Genomic DNA, 17,341 nt, shown 5'->3' with positions numbered 1-17,341 from the left:
ACTGTATTAATTTGTAAAATGTGGTAAAATAGGTTAAAAGTTTGTATTGCCGATACAATTGTTGCTATTATTTACCTCTGCCAAGGAGCTATATGTAATCGTTTGTGTGTGTTTGTTTGTTAGCAGGATTACTCAAAAAGTAATTACAAGATCTTTCCCAAAATGAAAATACAGATTAATATCTGGTCAAGGACCACTACATTAAATCCGGACCACGGTCCCAATTCTGGACCACTTTTTGAAAAATTATTTTCAGACTTGCTAGTGTTAAAAGATAGGACAGAAATTTCAAAAGCCGGTGAGCAGTCTTAAAGTAACAAGTAAACTAAAATTGTATTTTCTCAACTAGTTTAAAAACAACTATTTCTTTTCAAATTCACTTGTTTGTTTTTCGCGTTTCTGTTCTATTGTTAGTTGAAAGGCGGGTTACATAACCTTTACACCAAACTTGCATACACATGCTTGTAGTGAAATTAGCCTAAATCACACACAGCATTAAGACACACACTTTCCGGTGAACAGTAGGCGGAGGTATGCACTCTCTGAGTGGCTTTCTAGTTTCTGTTTTGTTATTGTGGGTTAACATATTGATGACATATATTTCTGGGTTGACATTGTATAAGGTTATTCAACCATTACATCTACAATGTAAGGCAATTTCACCAAAATTAAAATTTCCAAACAAAGAACAAACATTATTTCATGCACTCATAATATTACAATGTCTACTGTATGTGAATTACAATATGTTTGCATGGAAACTTCAACTTGTCTTGTCTTGTCCACCAAAAGTGGGCCGAATAGTCCCGGTCCGAATCGTCTCAGGGCCGAATCGTCCCTGAATCATAATATTACAATGTCTATGTGAATTACAATATGTTTGCATGGAAACTTCAACTTGTCTTAACATTTTGTTTAAAACTTTGTTGTTGTTAGTACCTTTCTTTGGCAGTGTATAAATAGAAACAGCTTACCAACAGTAAAATCAGTGTTTTGTGCCATGGTTGTAGGTATTGGTGTTATTGGTTCCAAAACAGTGCTTTGTGCTAGAAAATAGTAAATAACATATTCCAAATGTTAATTTCAACTTCAATAGATTAAATAATAAAAAATAGTATAATTAACAAAAAAATTAAATTTAACTTGAACTCGTCACTATGGACGAGTTAAGTTAAGTTATCCGCTGCAAAAACGCCACATGCACGTCATACATTTATGATTATAGAAATTTTGATTATGCCATTGTGACCTGAAGAACATAATGTGCTTTTTATTTTGTGTCTAAGTATATACAGTATACAGTTTTACACTATACACTGTACTACATACAGTGCAGAATAGGTGAAAATAACGGGACTCGCCTTTTATTCCAATTTTTAACATGATAATGTCATCAAAATGAAACACGCTATAGCAATTTTGAAAGGGAATTATCTGAACAACATATTAACGTGTTGAAGAAATTTGGATACATAGAAAATGGATGCCATGAACAAAATATGAAAATACGACTTTTATAATTCAACTGGCAATATGATGGCGTCACAACATCCGATACTAAAAATTTGTACATGAATTCATATCTACAATTGAACAGCTTCCAAGAAACGTTTTATTCTGAGGAGCTGTAACATATTGAAATTTACTGGAATGATGAAAATAAGTGACCCAAGCTATTCTTTAAAAATCGTAATCATGCGAAAGATAATTGATTGACCTAGACCATATCGAAATCTGGAAACACAAAGAAATCTTTTGAAGTTCTATCCTAAATCATTTCATGGGTTCTTTTGCATAAATTAGTCTATTTGATGGCTTCAATCGAACAAAAACATCATAGTTGGCACCTTCACCAGGTTGATTTGATGGACCACATGCTATCACAGATGAATCTACTGCTTCTCCTGTTTCCCACTTCCAGTTCTGGTCATCTGATCTTTCTAATCCAGCTTCAGGAGATAACCCAATTAGATATCGCTTACCACTAGGTGGATTTGTTTGGACAGTTATTGTCAAGATATTGAGATACAAATTCAACCGCCTCAACTGTTGTGAGACTAGCATTTCCATTAGACAATCCACATTTATGTTTTGCTTCAGTCACATTTATTCATCAAGACCTTCTGAGCATAGTGAAATGAAGAAAACTGAACTGGACATGAAGATCTGTCAAAGATCATCCTGCAGGGTACATGGAAACATGCCACAACACAGGCGCTTGCACCTAAGCTAGAGGAGACTGTGTTTAATAAAGGACGTATGGCAGCCTTCACAGGTTTTAGCAATTCATAGTGAGTGAGTGGCCGAGCGGTTAAGACAGTGGAACCGTAATTACGTAGCCATAACAACGGCAAGGGTTTGAGGCGCTCACTTGCCCCATGGAGTCTTCTCGGATAAGGACTATAAACCATAGGCCTAGTTTTATTTTATTAATGGAAGTACTAACAGACATTATGGTCTAGATGCACGTGGTACTATTATGTATTGTTTGTCATGTGGTGTTTAGTATAGAACCCCAAAAGACTGGTTTTCCTTTGGTCTCTGTGTTCAAAATTCAAATAAATAACTAAAAATACGTAAACTACAGATGTAATCAGTTTAGGTTTTAACATACTTACATTCATTAAACATTATTTTTTCAGAAGGAGTTAAATAGAATGTTCAGAATATTTAGGTGACTGCTAAACTCACTTGAAAGCTAAGGCGGACGGAGGTAAAATAACTTAATTAAATAAATACAGCTTACCAATTGGAAAAGCAGTGGTTTGTACCATGGTTGGTGTTGTTGGTTCTAAAGTAGTGCTTTGCACTAGAGAAATAAAAAGAAAATATTGAGTTAACTTTTTATTTCACACAAATTTGTAAGTAGAACAGCAGAGAGGAACCATAGCACTTCAGTTTGTAGAATAGGTGGTGTAAGTATTGTCGGTTTGATATGCTTTAATGCTTTGCAAAATAGAAATCCATCTAACCAATGATTGGTAAAATAAAAATGTTATCAAACTGAGTGATACTGTAGTTATGAAGCACTTGAAACCATGATACTTTTAAAAGCTGTCATCCAGTTTTAAATTCAAGGATTAGAGAGCATGTACATTTATTGATTGAAACAAAAATGAAAGCATGCCTCCTGTTCTATAAACTTACTATAATACTAATAATAATAATATAATACTCTCAATTAGAAAAAGATTAATGAAAAAAATTGCTAATAATGATGTTTATTTGGAACATAATTATAAATTAGGTAAACTACTTTTGTCTGCTTTTTTTGTGTGAAGAAATAATAAAGTTTATGGCATAATGATTTGCCAGGATCCAACAGGGGCCACAGGGCATGTAGGTTTTCAAATATAAAAATTTCGAGGAGAGAGAATAGGGTCTTACGTAGAATAAGATGAAAAAAACATTAGCAATTTTGTTTGTAGTATAGTTTTTTTTCTGGATATTTTTAGAATGGTATGGCTATTGCATTGCAGAACACTAAATTATCAATGATTGGTACTAAAGGACAATAGGGACTTTTAAATTTGAGCCACACGTGTCAGTCATTTATTAGGGGCCTACTCGTCATATGATAGATATGAACGTTTAGATTAAGTGGACATTTATGTTGTGTGATAACGATCAGCGGGCTAACATTAAAATATTTAATATTTAAAAAACTTTCTTTGACAAATTTTAGACTAAACTAGGTACGAAAACAAGAAAAAAATTAGTAGAACAGTATAATACAATTGGTCTCCCTTCTTCTTCTCCCTAATAATTTGAATGGTCTTACCTCTGTAGATTTTCACTTCACAAAGAGTGACGAAACCCTGTTCATGATAAACGCTTACATATTGACCAATTACAATTTCATTACAAATGAATTCTATAGGATTTGTTAACACCATAGACGACGAGACAGTATTTCCACATTGTGTATTTCCATCAAAAGGTGATATATTGTTATTACCAATACGAACTTTAGCTCCTACCAATCTGCTTTCTAAATAGAAATAAAAGACATGTAAAATAGTCAACAAAAAATAGGTCACAAAAATAAGGCTATTTTAGTTTAATGTCCCCACTTTCTAAATTCCTCTATTACCACCACCACTGAAATAGTTTGGTAAAGTAGCAACTTTACCAAACTCTCTTAGTTAGTAGAACCCCATAACTAAGATAAGTAAGATAAGACTATTAGCAGGTTTCTTAAACATTAGCAAACTAGTTGTCAAGAACGTGGCCTGCTTTTTGCAAACTAGTTTTCTGCAACTGACCAATATGTTGGTTGAAAACTGGTCTACACTATCTAAAAAACTTGTCTTGCCAAACTTGGAGCTTTCTTACTAAGGTTAGCTAGCGTAGACATATGCTTTAAGCTTCATGCTGGCAGGATAAATGCTCTACATACACACACAAATTGGCGTATCCGGATATTCACCCCCTGGACATTTACCCCCCGGACAACTACCCCCCGGACAACCACCACCTGGACCACTACCCCCTTAGGACAACTACCCCTTTAGGACAACTACCCCTTTAGGACAACTACCCCCCGGACAAATACCCCCCGGACAACTACCCCCTTAGGACAAAAACCCCCTTAGGACAACTACCCCCTGGACAACTACCCCCCGGACAATTACCCCCTAGGAACAATTACCCCCCGGACAATTACCACCCAGAAAACTATCCCTTTAGAACACCCTAACCACCCAGACCATTCAACAACCTGACTCTGCAACTATTAATTAATAGCTATATTTTAATTCGTTACTTTGACGAATTACTATTCATTATTGTAAACAAAAGTAAAAGATTGAACATAAATATAGCCTGGTGGTATAAACTGAAGATTGTCACACATGATCATAGGATAGTCGAACGTATTATATAGTACTCCATGTATTTACTGTAAAGACTGGGTTCGCTAATAATAATAATAATTTTTGCGTCAGGACAATGCTTCGATAACCACTTAATTTTTGTCTCAAATTTGTCATATATGTATTTTTGTACACTTGAAGAATAATATCACTTTTGATATTTGACCTCAATGTTCACTCACCGAATAAACGTCGATCTTTAAATAAATTCCCCTCAAATAAACGGTGACCATGTCACTCCCATGAAACATCATATGGAATAATCGGCGTCTATTTCCATTAGATTATACCCCCTCCCATTGAATAAACAACTTTCTTCCAATAAATGTCCATCTAAAAACCACCTAAACAATAAACAGCCCAGGCCGTTTTTTCAATAAATACGGTACTTTAAATCTAGCACATCTAGGGTCTAGCGTGCTGTTAAACAGAATAATCGGTTAAAAACGGGTGTTTCGAAACTAGAGACCCGAGACCAGAGACCAGAGACCCGAGACCCAATACGAAAAGGGAGACCTAAATATACGAAAAGGGAGACCCACGTACGAAAAGGGAGACCCCACTATACGAAAAGGGAGACCCCACTATACGAAAAGGGAGACCATAATATACGAAAAGGGAGACCTAAATATACGAAAAGGGAGACCAAATATACGAAAAGGGAGACCCAAATATACGAAATGGGAGACCTAAATATACGAAAAGGGAGACCCACTATAAGAAAAGGGAGACCCCACTATACGAAAAGAGAGACCACACTATACGAAAAGGGAGACCCTAATATACGAAAAGAGAGACCCAAATATAGGTCTCCCTTTTTGTATTGGGTCTCGTGTCAGGTCTCTGGTCTCGGGTCTCTAGTTTCGAAACACCCGTTAAAAACAGATGATTTCATTTTTACAGAAACCGGTCCTATATATTTGTCTACTTTTGGATTGGGGGAGGGGGGTAGTTGACCGGGGGGTAGTTGACCGGGGGGTAGTTGACCGGGGGGTAGTTATCCTAAGGGGGTAGTTGTCCTAAGGGGGTGGTTGTCCGGGGGGTATTTGTCCGGGGGGTTGTTATCCTAAGGGGGTAGTTGTCCTAAGGGGGTAGTTGTCCTAAGGGGGTAGTTGTCCGGGGGGTAGTTGTCCTAAGGGGGTAGTTGTCCTAAGGGGGTAGTTGTCCGGGTGGTAAACATCCGGGGGGTAACTGTCTAGGGGGTAGGTGTCCTAGAACCACAAATTGGCATAACAAAGTATTTTTACAGCTTGCATATCCAAAATGATTGCTACTTAATATATTGATTTATGTAGTCAACTAAAATTAGCACCCTGGGAATTACTTCCGGAATCGGAGAAACTTGTCACAAATTGAGTCCACATTTTTTATTCGGACTCATTTAAACAAACCCAATTTGTGTTTTGTGTGTAAGATTAGGGTTGAGGGATGGGGAGGAGGATATGGGTGCAAAGAAGAACAATTTTTAAATATATTCTTTATCCACTCAGTTACGAAATATGTTTTTCATGTTTTATAGGCCTATCAATAATATACCACTTGATACAGTAACACATTTGCGATTTTAATAGTTTGTTAAAACTGTCACTGTCATAGTCGATTGAAATAGCATAGTACATGTAACGATACACCAAAATAGTACAACGTTTATATTTTGTGTATTTATTAATTAATACAAATGTTGAGAAGCAACTGTCAGTATAGTAAATAAAGTTTATTTGTATATTGCGCATTTATATATATTTATATATAAATTTACATATGTTTATAATTATATCTAACAGTACCAGGGCCGTAGCCAGGATCTGTCAAGGGGGGGTTCGCACACTAAGTGTCACCCCCACCCCCATACCTACCCCCCCCCCTGGGGTGGGGCCTGAGGCGAAGCAAAATTTGTTAAATGACACCCCTAGATGTGGCCGGAAAAGACACTCTCATGCAGCATGCTACCAATGAGCAAAACGATCGTACTTGGACTCGTGGACTATTTAAACGATAACATTTGTTGCCGTATGTTAGATGCGCGTGCTCTGTGCGGAACCGCCGATTGTTTGATCATTTACTCGATATTTTGTTTTGCGTTCAAGTTCAATGCGAACGTACGTCTAGGAGAAGCCCCGAAAAAAGCACACTGGGTGAAGGCAAATGCAATTCTTATTATAGCTCTATCTATAATATTTATTTACAGCAATTTGTTGAGGAAATTAAATATGCCAATGTAAATAGGTGATATTGATACATTTGAGTACGTATCGGCTGGTGGTCTAGAAAAAAATAATCGGATGCCATAATGTGAACTACAGTACATGATACCATAGATATTATAGTGTAAAATATTAATATTCACTATAATCCTCTATGATACATTATACTTCATAGCCACACATAAATACTGATGTATGTCGGAAGGCTATGCATGCTGCCTGACTGCCAGTGATCTAAACAATTGGTACGCAGTTGTCTGGCGGTGTCCTTTGTACGAATCGTTCGTCCCCCAGCTCGCTGTGAGACGCGTCAATATCATGTTACATGCAGGGACCAAACATTTATTTTTCAGGTTGAAATCGGCAATTCATTTGCAACTCTTAGAAATTTACAGACTATATCGCTCGAAGTACGCTCATACAGGGAAGAAAGTACTGTATGAGTTATTCCAAACGAGTTTACAAATTTTTTAATTTACGAACAACTTTCTGTACTGTGGGGCACGTATTTGGACGATTTTCGGGGATGAGGGTGAGGTATTGGGCATGTCGGGGATGGGAGTTCGCAGTCGGTTAAGGGGGGTTTGCTGTAAAGGGGGGGGGGGTTCGCACGAACCATAAAAACCCCCCCTGGCTACGGGCCTGAGTACCCACACTCACAGTAAATTCAAATGGCGACCAAAAATGGTTAATACGTATTTATGCCCAAGTACATTGCAATACTATATTTATATAGGTTTTAGGTTAATTCCCCAAGTGCAAATAAATTTACCTACAGCTGGTGGTACTTGTGTTAAACGAAAGAGTAATATTGGAATGTTCCATTCATCGGAAATCAATACATTTGTATAAACGTATATTAAATCTATCAAAATAGTATTTTTTAAAGAAAATCGGTCTGTCTTCAACATTATGATGCTGTACTCGAGCTGTTCAACCGGTGTTTTCAGCCATTAAAAACAATTATCGTAGGAGGAGATAGGAAAATGCGAACCATCCTCGTTTTATTGTGTGCGGGTATTTTTCAAGATAGATATCAGTGTATACCACGATCGAAAAACACCCCTATTTGGGGCAAATCGTTGAACCTAAATTCGTTTTAATTGTCAATAACTAATTATCTAACTAAATTTAATTAGTAAACAGGGTTACATCAGGTGGTTAAAATCAGTACCGAAAGTACGAACCAACTTTATATACCATTACATTCTAGAAGTAACGCGTGATTTACCAAATTTTGCCCTTACGTCAATTTATATATAGATGCATCTATAAATAAGTATACTGGTAGAACTAGACTTCACACTCATAATGGAAAGTGCTTTCTGATATGCAAGATGATTGTCTGAGATGGGATTAGTACTATTAAAAGTGTAGTGTTGTTATAAATTGTCTCTAGTACTCCTTATCCTAGTAAAATAATACTGTATATAATTTCAATAGTGCAATATGTTGTATAAACTGTTGTTTATGTACTTACCACAACTGGGGACACAACTTCCAACTCTGTTAAATATTACAACTTTTGCAATAGCTGTCGGTGTCTCAAGGTCAACATACCACCATTGATTAGCTTTATTAGCTTTTGAAATAATAATTATCATATTAAAGTTATAAACTACATGTGCTGCAATTAAGCGTAGAGATATTATAGTGTTGACTAAAGAGAAGAGCAAAGTAAATAGAATAGCAGGTTGTAGATCACCGATGTCATCAAAGAGAGAAGAGTCTGCTTTGTTGGACACTCTTTCCGCAACAAAAGTGAACTGATAAGCGAACTTATGCTCTGGATGCCATCACATGGCAAGAAGACAAGGCAGGCCCCCAAAATCATTCATTGACCAATTAGTAGGCTCCGACCATACAATTGAAGAGCTACCAGGAGCAATGATGAACAGAGACGGCTGGAAAGATGTAGTTAAAAGAATCCAAGCAAGCTCAACGCAAGTAGTAGTAGTAGTTGTAGACTTAGACCCATAATATTTCACAATAGGATTCTTTAAATGCCAGTAAATTGTAGTGACGATTTGTAGTAGCTTAGTATAAACACAAAGTAAAAATATGTTTACCTTATCTGCTCTAATAAGGAATTTGTTAAAAATGTTTAATACCTTCAAATGGAACTACAATTCAGTTTGAAATAGACAAATAAAATGGTTACTAGTGTAACCACACTGAATGAACAGAATTGAAATATAATGGTTTTTAATTTTTTGGATCAAATATGGCAGCTAAAATGGTATATAATATTTGAACACCAATATTTGATAATCCCTCTTTATTGCTTTCATTTCATTTAGACAACATAAACTAATACAAACTAACAACAGCCATCACTACTTACGTGTATGGGTACATGATCCATTGAAAAAAAAAGTATCTGTGTTGCCATCAATTGCATTGGCCGGTGAGCCCAAATAAGTAGAACTTTCATAAGCTTGTACAGATCCTGGCAGCTGTATCTCTAAGTATTTACAATACTGAATTATCAGTTAGTTTCTTACAATTTGAAGTATAGGAGTATTACAATGATAAATAACGAATTTTGGTCCAATTACATTAATTAAAAATACAATATTTTATTTCACAATAACCATTGGTTCAGAATTGCTTGAAATTACTTTAAATTGTTAAATACATCAAATTACTTCCATAAATGTATCTTACCTTCAAAAATAGTGTTGGCATCTGTAAAAGAACATGTAATACATTTAATAATGTAGTAGTATACAGCTTTTACTCAACATTTAAATTGTACTTTACATAATGCTACTATACTTTTGTTGTTAATATGTTCTGTTTTTGTGTCTATTACTTTTAATAAAAGAATGCTGTGAGGGGAGTTTTCCCAATATTGTTGATGTCCTGTACCCATTAGACGAAGGAGCCCCAATATTGTTGATGTCCTGTACCCATTAGACGAAGGAGCCCCAATATTGTTGATGTCCTGTACCCATTAGACGAAGGAGCCCCAATATTGTTGATGTCCTGTACCCATTAGACGAAGGAGCCCCAATATTGTTGATGTCCTGTACCCATTAGACGAAGGAGCCCCAATATTGTTGATGTCCTGTACCCATTAGACGAAAGAGCCCCAATATTGTTGATGTCCTGTACCCATTAGACGAAGGAGCCCCAATATTGTTGATGTCCTGTACCCATTAGACGAAGGAGCCCCAATATTGTTGATGTCCTGTACCCATTAGACGAAGGAGCCCCAATATTGTTGATGTCCTGTACCCATTAGACGAAGGAGCCCCAATATTGTTGATGTCCTGTACCCATTAGACGAAGGAGCCCCAATATTGTTGATGTCCTGTACCCATTAGACGAAGGAGCCCCAATATTGTTGATGTCCTGTACCCATTAGACGAAAGAGCCCCAATATTGTTGATGTCCTGTACCCATTAGACGAAGGAGCCCCAATATTGTTGATGTCCTGTACCCATTAGACGAAGGAGCCCCAATATTGTTGATGTCCTGTACCCATTAGATGAAGGAGCCCCAATATTGTTGATGTCCTGTACCCATTAGACGAAGGAGCCCCAATATTGTTGATGTCCTGTACCCATTAGACGAAGGAGCCTCAATATTGTTGATGTCCTGTACCCATTAGACGAAGGAGCCCCAATATTGTTGATGTCCTGTACCCATTAGACGAAGGAGCCCCAATATTGTTGATGTCCTGTACCCATTAGACGAAGGAGCCCCAATATTGTTGATGTCCTGTACCCATTAGACGAAGGAGCCCCAATATTGTTGATGTCCTGTACCCATTAGACGAAGGAGCCCCAATATTGTTGATGTCCTGTACCCATTAGACGAAGGAGCCCCAATATTGTTGATGTCCTGTACCCATTAGACGAAGGAGCCCCAATATTGTTGATGTCCTGTACCCATTAGACGAAGGAGCCCCAATATTGTTGATGTCCTGTACCCATTAGACGAAAGAGCCCCAATATTGTTGATGTCCTGTACCCATTAGACGAAGGAGCCCCAATATTGTTGATGTCCTGTACCCATTAGACGAAGGAGCCCCAATATTGTTGATGTCCTGTACCCATTAGACGAAGGAGCCCCAATATTGTTGATGTCCTGTACCCATTAGACGAAGGAGCCCCAATATTGTTGATGTCCTGTACCCATTAGACGAAGGAGCCCCAATATTGTTGATGTCCTGTACCCATTAGACGAAGGAGCCCCAATATTGTTGATGTCCTGTACCCATTAGATGAAGGAGCCCCAATATTGTTGATGTCCTGTACCCATTAGACGAAGGAGCCCCAATATTGTTGATGTCCTGTACCCATTAGACGAAGGAGCCCCAATATTGTTGATGTCCTGTACCCATTAGACAAAGGAGCCCCAATATTGTTGATGTCCTGTACCCATTAGACGAAGGAGCCCCAATATTGTAGATGTCCTGTACCCATTAGACGAAGGAGCCCCAATATTGTTGATGTCCTGTACCCATTAGACGAAGGAGCCCCAATATTGTTGATGTCCTGTACCCATTAGACGAAGGAGCCCCAATATTGTTGATGTCCTGTACCCATTAGACGAAGGAGCCCCAATATTGTTGATGTCCTGTACCCATTAGACGAAGGAGCCCCAATATTGTTGATGTCCTGTACCCATTAGACGAAGGAGCCCCAATATTGTTGATGTCCTGTACCCATTAGACGAAGGAGCCCCAATATTGTTGATGTCCTGTACCCATTAGACGAAGGAGCCCCAATATTGTTGATGTCCTGTACCCATTAGACGAAGGAGCCCCAATATTGTTGATGTCCTGTACCCATTAGACGAAGGAGCCCCAATATTGTTGATGTCCTGTACCCATTAGACGAAGGAGCCCCGGTTACCATTTTCAACCATTAGCGGTGACTGATGTGAGTGATTAATGTGTTTTACGGACGGTTTCAAGGACTATTCTACCAGTGGGCTGTAATGATCTTGCAAGAAGACTAGGCCAGAATTTTAAATTGAAAAGTGCCTTGGTATTAACATGGAGATGGAAACAACTTTTTCTATCTTTCTTTCCAAAATAAAGGGTCACTATAATTGCAAACTAGTTGTGTTTATGAACATTTCAAGTATCTGGATATGCCAGAGGTCTCTCCTGACAAGGCTAAATCAAAATTCTCCCTACCGTTTACAGACTTCTAGTTATCCGGCTACTCATGGCCTTATTTTCAGACTGATTTGCATGATTATCTCATAAAATACATTGTTTAATCCAGCAAGGTCGCCTTCAACTCCCCTGAGGACAAGCCAACACTCCAAATTTGCCGGGCTGAGGTTGGTCTGGGTGGTGGTACTCAAAAAAGCCATTGAGGGTCGTTAAGGCATGATTAATGACCCCAAAAGATGACAAGTTATCCGGATACTTGCTGTTCATAAACAGGCCCTAAGTCCACCACCGTAGTAATTACGAATCGCAACCTAAATTAAAATTGTTGGTATTCTTTGGCCGTTGTTTGATTAATTACATCTTGCCATGTTTTATTTTTTAAGGCCCTTCTTCCAGATCCAAGCCTTAGTATGAATGAAATATATTCTGTGTTTTTATGTTTTAAGAAATTGTACATCATTTTAGATGTTTCGCGCTGTGTTTTTATTCGTTGACAATGTTTTGCGCTTCGTCTTGTTGGCAAAAGTAACGCTCGACTTCCGCTCGAGCTTTCTCCGTACATAATTAATATGATGGTATTCATTTCATTTTTTGTACATTATTAAAAAATAGCATAGACCCTGGTCTGAGAAACACTTGTGGGGGATTCCTTGAATATGACATGATGGAATAAACAAAAGACTTTGGAGTAAATCGATTGTGTTTTAAAAAAATTATTTGAATGGATATAAAAATATAAAATATGTAACTGGTTTAGCACGTTTAAAATGGATAGAAAAACATATTTAAAAACAAAAAACCCAAAAAAGGCACAATCAAATGGATATAATTGTACTGTACATTATTCTATAAGGATTATCGGGTAGCACGTCATTCTTTCAAATGGATAGCACATTCTTTCAAATGGATAGCACATTCTTTCAAATGGATAGCACATTCTTTCAAATGGATAGCACATTCTTTCAAATGGATAGCACATTCTTTCAAATGGATAGCACACTATTTCAAATAGATAGCACATTATTTCAAATGGATAGCACATTCTTTCAAATGGATAGCACATTAGGTAGCACAATCAAATAGATATAGTAATGTACATTTCTATACGGATTAATTTCAAAAGGATAGCACAATGGGAAATGAACAGCACACTTATGGGTTGTGACAAAGTTTAGTTGGAAAAACATATTAGTTGGGCTGACCATGGGCTCCTAAGGGCCCTCATGGGCTGCTCATGCTCTGTTCATTAAATGTGAACATAATATCAATTACAATAGCATTTCTTAGTAACTGCACACATGTTGGATTTAGTCTATAGTTTATTTGTGGTATAAAGGGTATAGTTTCAGCTTCTGCGTTAGTAAAACTCATTTCTTCTACATCTGCACATCATAGCAGTGTTCAGAACAGAACTTCATACTAAACTTTCTGTATTTAGTTCGGCAGTTTCTCATAATTATTATTATTTGACTGCTATACATCTCGTACAAAGATCAAATTTCAACATAGACCATTACAAGTGCTCCAAGATTAAGAATTTCCGAGCTTAACTGGACACGGTAACGTGGCAGGCAGGAAGAGATGGAAAGACAACATAGGAATGGACTGGGAAAGAATTTGTCACAACAGAGGCCCTTTCCCATAATGGACAGAGCTAGAAGAGACTGTTGCAGTAATCAGCGCCGCCAACATTCCCGTATTAAAACTTGGGAGCTGTCTTTTTACAAAGCCTGGCCTCTTCTTCCTACTTCCTCTGACATTTAACATGAAAGCCGCGGATAAAAGTTTACTAATTTTAAAATAAAAGTTTACTTTAATATCCTGGATTTATATAGCGCCTAATGTGTGAAACCTCTAGCGCTGTACATAAATTAAAATGATAAAAGGGATTCCAACCATGGCAAAAAAAACAAACCAAACAGAAGTAAGGGAATACACCCTCGGTCTAATTTAACCACGGTCAGTACCAGTTGTGTCTCGGTCATCCCGGACTCTAGACTCTACTTAAACTAGATCTAAAAACAAACAGTAGGCGTGTTTTAATGTTTAATCGAAAATATAAACCAAATATACTTTGCCTAATATGGGTTTCTGGTTAAAATTATGGGCCCCTCATAAGGTTTACTATTTTAGACATCTCTGCCCATAATTTTAACAGGAAACCATTGTAGCTCTTGCTTACCATATTCACAAAGAAAACCTATTGAACTTCTGTCCAATATCATTCAATCGGTTTTTTTGTCAAACATTTGTCTTTCTATTTGTTGAAATCGAACAACAGCATTATTGTTATTGCTTCTACTAGGCTGATTTGGACCCCATGGTATCACAGATGAATCCAAAGCTTCTCCTGTTTCCCACTTCCAGTTCTGGTTATCTGATCTTTCTAATCCAGCTTCACGGGATAACCCAATTAAGTATTGATCACCACTAGGTTGATTGTTTGGACAGTTATTGTCAAGATATTGAGATACAAATCCAACTTCTTCAACTGTTGTGAGACTAGCAAGTTTTCCATTTGACAATCCACATTCATGTTTTGCTTCAGTCACATTTATTCCTTCATAATATTCAAATCTAAAAGCTGTATACTGTGATGACTGATAGTAAAAATTACATGCTGAAAATAAATTGTATTCATTGCCAGTATGTAAATACGTACAGTATAGTTCAATTTTTCTGTTACTTTGTTTTGCTAGGCATCTCAAATATCAGATCTCAGGTGTGTAACATCATCACAAACCATGAGCTCCAAACTTAAGATCTTCTTAGCATAGTGAAAAACTGGTGGAAGACCGGACCCCTTAACAACGGCATAACAACAATGCTTCGTGCATGCTCTTGCGAAAGCGTGGTGTATTAGAATTTGTTGTTGAAAGACCGGAACTATGCGACCTCCAATAAAAACAATGGCAAATTTCTCTACTAAATTACATTTATTTTCATTATTAATATTATAAAATACTAGATCTAGGTCGTGACCATAGATGGTTCGAATACACAGTAATTTCAGCGTAAAAAAACTTCCGATTTCAAATGTACGTACCGCACGACTATAATACATTGTCATTTACAGTTTTATGTACTGTAGACAACTAAAATTAGCACCATGGGAATTACTTCCGAAAGAGAAACTTGTCACAAATAAGTCCAAATTTATATTTGGATTCATTTAAACAAACCCAATTTGTGTTTTGTATGAAATATTAAGGTTGAGGGATGGGGAAGATGATGGGTACAAAGAGGAACAATTTTTAAATATATTCTTTATCCACTGACAGTAACGAAATATTTTTTTTCCTTTTTTTTATTGGCCTATAAATAATATACCACTAAATATAGTAGAACATTTGCAATTGAATACTTTGTGTTAAAACTCTCACTGTCATAGTCGATTGAAATAGTAAAGTACATGTAACGATACACCACTACGACGATTATATATTTTGTAATTATTAATTAATACAAACATTAAGAAGCAACTGTAATAGAGTTTGTTTATCTATCAGTACCCACACTCACAGTAATAAATTTATTTGTGTATGTGTTTATATCGAAGAGTTCCCACACTCACAGTAAGAAATTTGTGATTCAAATGGCGACCAAAAAACAGTGGTTAGTATGTATTTACAGTATTGTCAAAGTATTGCAATATCTAAAGGTTTTAAGTTTTTTCCCCCAATGGCCCATAAATGTACCTACTTGTGTTAAACCAAACAATTATACTGGGAGAGACTGAGAGATTGGAATGTTTATTGAAATGATGTTATTATTATTATTATTATTATTCTTTATTTCATATAAAACATCAAAAACATTAGACACCACCATGCCACAAGTTACCACTAGTGGCCAAAGGCCAGATTGTGGGTAACTTTTACATGCATGTACCTAGACCAATAAAAATATACAAAATTGAAACAAACAAAATAAAAAATTATACAAAAATGAGTGAAAATCAGGCGTTAAGCAGGCGGATAAAATAAGGGATTGGGCTGTTACTGAAACTGGCGGTTCTGGATGGTAATTGTGAAATGTTATTACTATTACGGAGCAACCTCCCATGACTTTCAAACCGTGTCACCGGTAAAAGATCAGCAGAATGAACAGTCTCAGATATTCCCTTGGCAAATTTGAGACTGTGAGCAATTCTCCTATCAGTGAAGGATGAGATGTTACAGACCTTTAGAGCTTTGTTATTATTGATTATTGATGTTCTTGTTATTGAAAATCAATACATTTGTATAAACGTATATTAAATCTATCAAAATAGTATTTTTTAAAGAAAATCAGCCTGTCTTCAACATTATGATGCTGTGCTCGACCTGTTAAACCGGTTTTCAGCTATTAAAAACAATTATCGTAGAAGGAGATAGGTAAATGCGAAGCATCTTCGTATCATTGGTTGCAGGTATTTTTCAAGATGGACATCCATTAGACAGTGTATACCACGACCGAAAAACACTGAATTGATTTGAACTCTTTAGAGTTGCATGCTAAGTAGACAGATGGAGGTAAAATAACTTAAATAAATATAAACAGCTTACCAATTGGAAAAGCAGTGGTTTGTACTATGGTTGTAGGTACTGGTGTTGTTGGTTCTGAAGTAGTGATTTGTGCTGACAAATAATAAAAAACATAAGGTTAATAACTACACAATATTTAATCAGAAAATACATATTTATATTCGGTCTAATACAGCTTTTAGCGAAAAAATGACCGGAAATGTATTTACTGATCTTTGACCCAAAAATTACCAAATTATTCTTTAAAATTTCAATGGACAAACTGTATGGTATCAAATGAAAGCATACACAATATGCTACTCATTGCTACCTTGTATTGAAAACTTTTAATTATGAAGCTAATTGTATGGAAAATGTGCATATTTTGATTATACAAAAAGTAGCGTAATTGTTATGTTTATTTATATAATATTTGTGTGTTTGGAAGAACTATTTGGTATCAAATGAAAGCCCATAAAATATCCTATCCATTGTTACCCAGCTTGTATTAAAAATCTGTAATCTAATTTTGTGAAAAATGTGAATGTTATATTATTTTTTTACAAAACTGAGTATATTAAATAGTGTAAATTTAATTCGGTTTATTTATAATTTAAATAATTC

General features: G+C 36.4%; 1 protein-coding gene and 1 long non-coding RNA gene across 2 annotated transcripts in view; both read right to left on the bottom strand.

The window, feature by feature from the left end:
* LOC140055459 (uncharacterized) overlaps window positions 1-8,682 on the bottom strand; it is a 46,522-nt gene extending 37,840 nt beyond the window's left edge. The window contains exons 1-4 of the mRNA XM_072100798.1: window positions 8,559-8,682; window positions 3,782-3,991; window positions 2,747-2,809; window positions 975-1,046 (exon numbers count right to left, since the gene is read on the bottom strand). Of these exons, the coding sequence (XP_071956899.1) occupies window positions 975-1,046; window positions 2,747-2,809; window positions 3,782-3,991; window positions 8,559-8,682 (469 nt within the window). The remainder of the gene's footprint in view (window positions 1-974; window positions 1,047-2,746; window positions 2,810-3,781; window positions 3,992-8,558) is intronic.
* Window positions 8,683-9,442: 760 nt separating this feature from the next.
* On the bottom strand, window positions 9,443-16,822 carry LOC140054564 (uncharacterized). The gene is made up of 3 exons (XR_011846529.1): window positions 16,760-16,822; window positions 9,746-9,766; window positions 9,443-9,542 (listed from the first exon to the last, which is right to left on the bottom strand). It is a non-coding gene; the product is annotated as an uncharacterized lncRNA (long non-coding RNA).
* Window positions 16,823-17,341: the final 519 nt, after the last annotated feature.

The sequence above is a fragment of the Antedon mediterranea genome, chromosome 7, assembly GCF_964355755.1.
Source record: "Antedon mediterranea chromosome 7, ecAntMedi1.1, whole genome shotgun sequence".
In the NCBI taxonomy this organism is placed as follows: Eukaryota; Metazoa; Echinodermata; class Crinoidea; order Comatulida; family Antedonidae; genus Antedon; species Antedon mediterranea.
The sequence above is the reverse complement of the archived record's forward strand: the minus strand, read 5'-3'. Positions and strand labels throughout refer to the sequence as shown.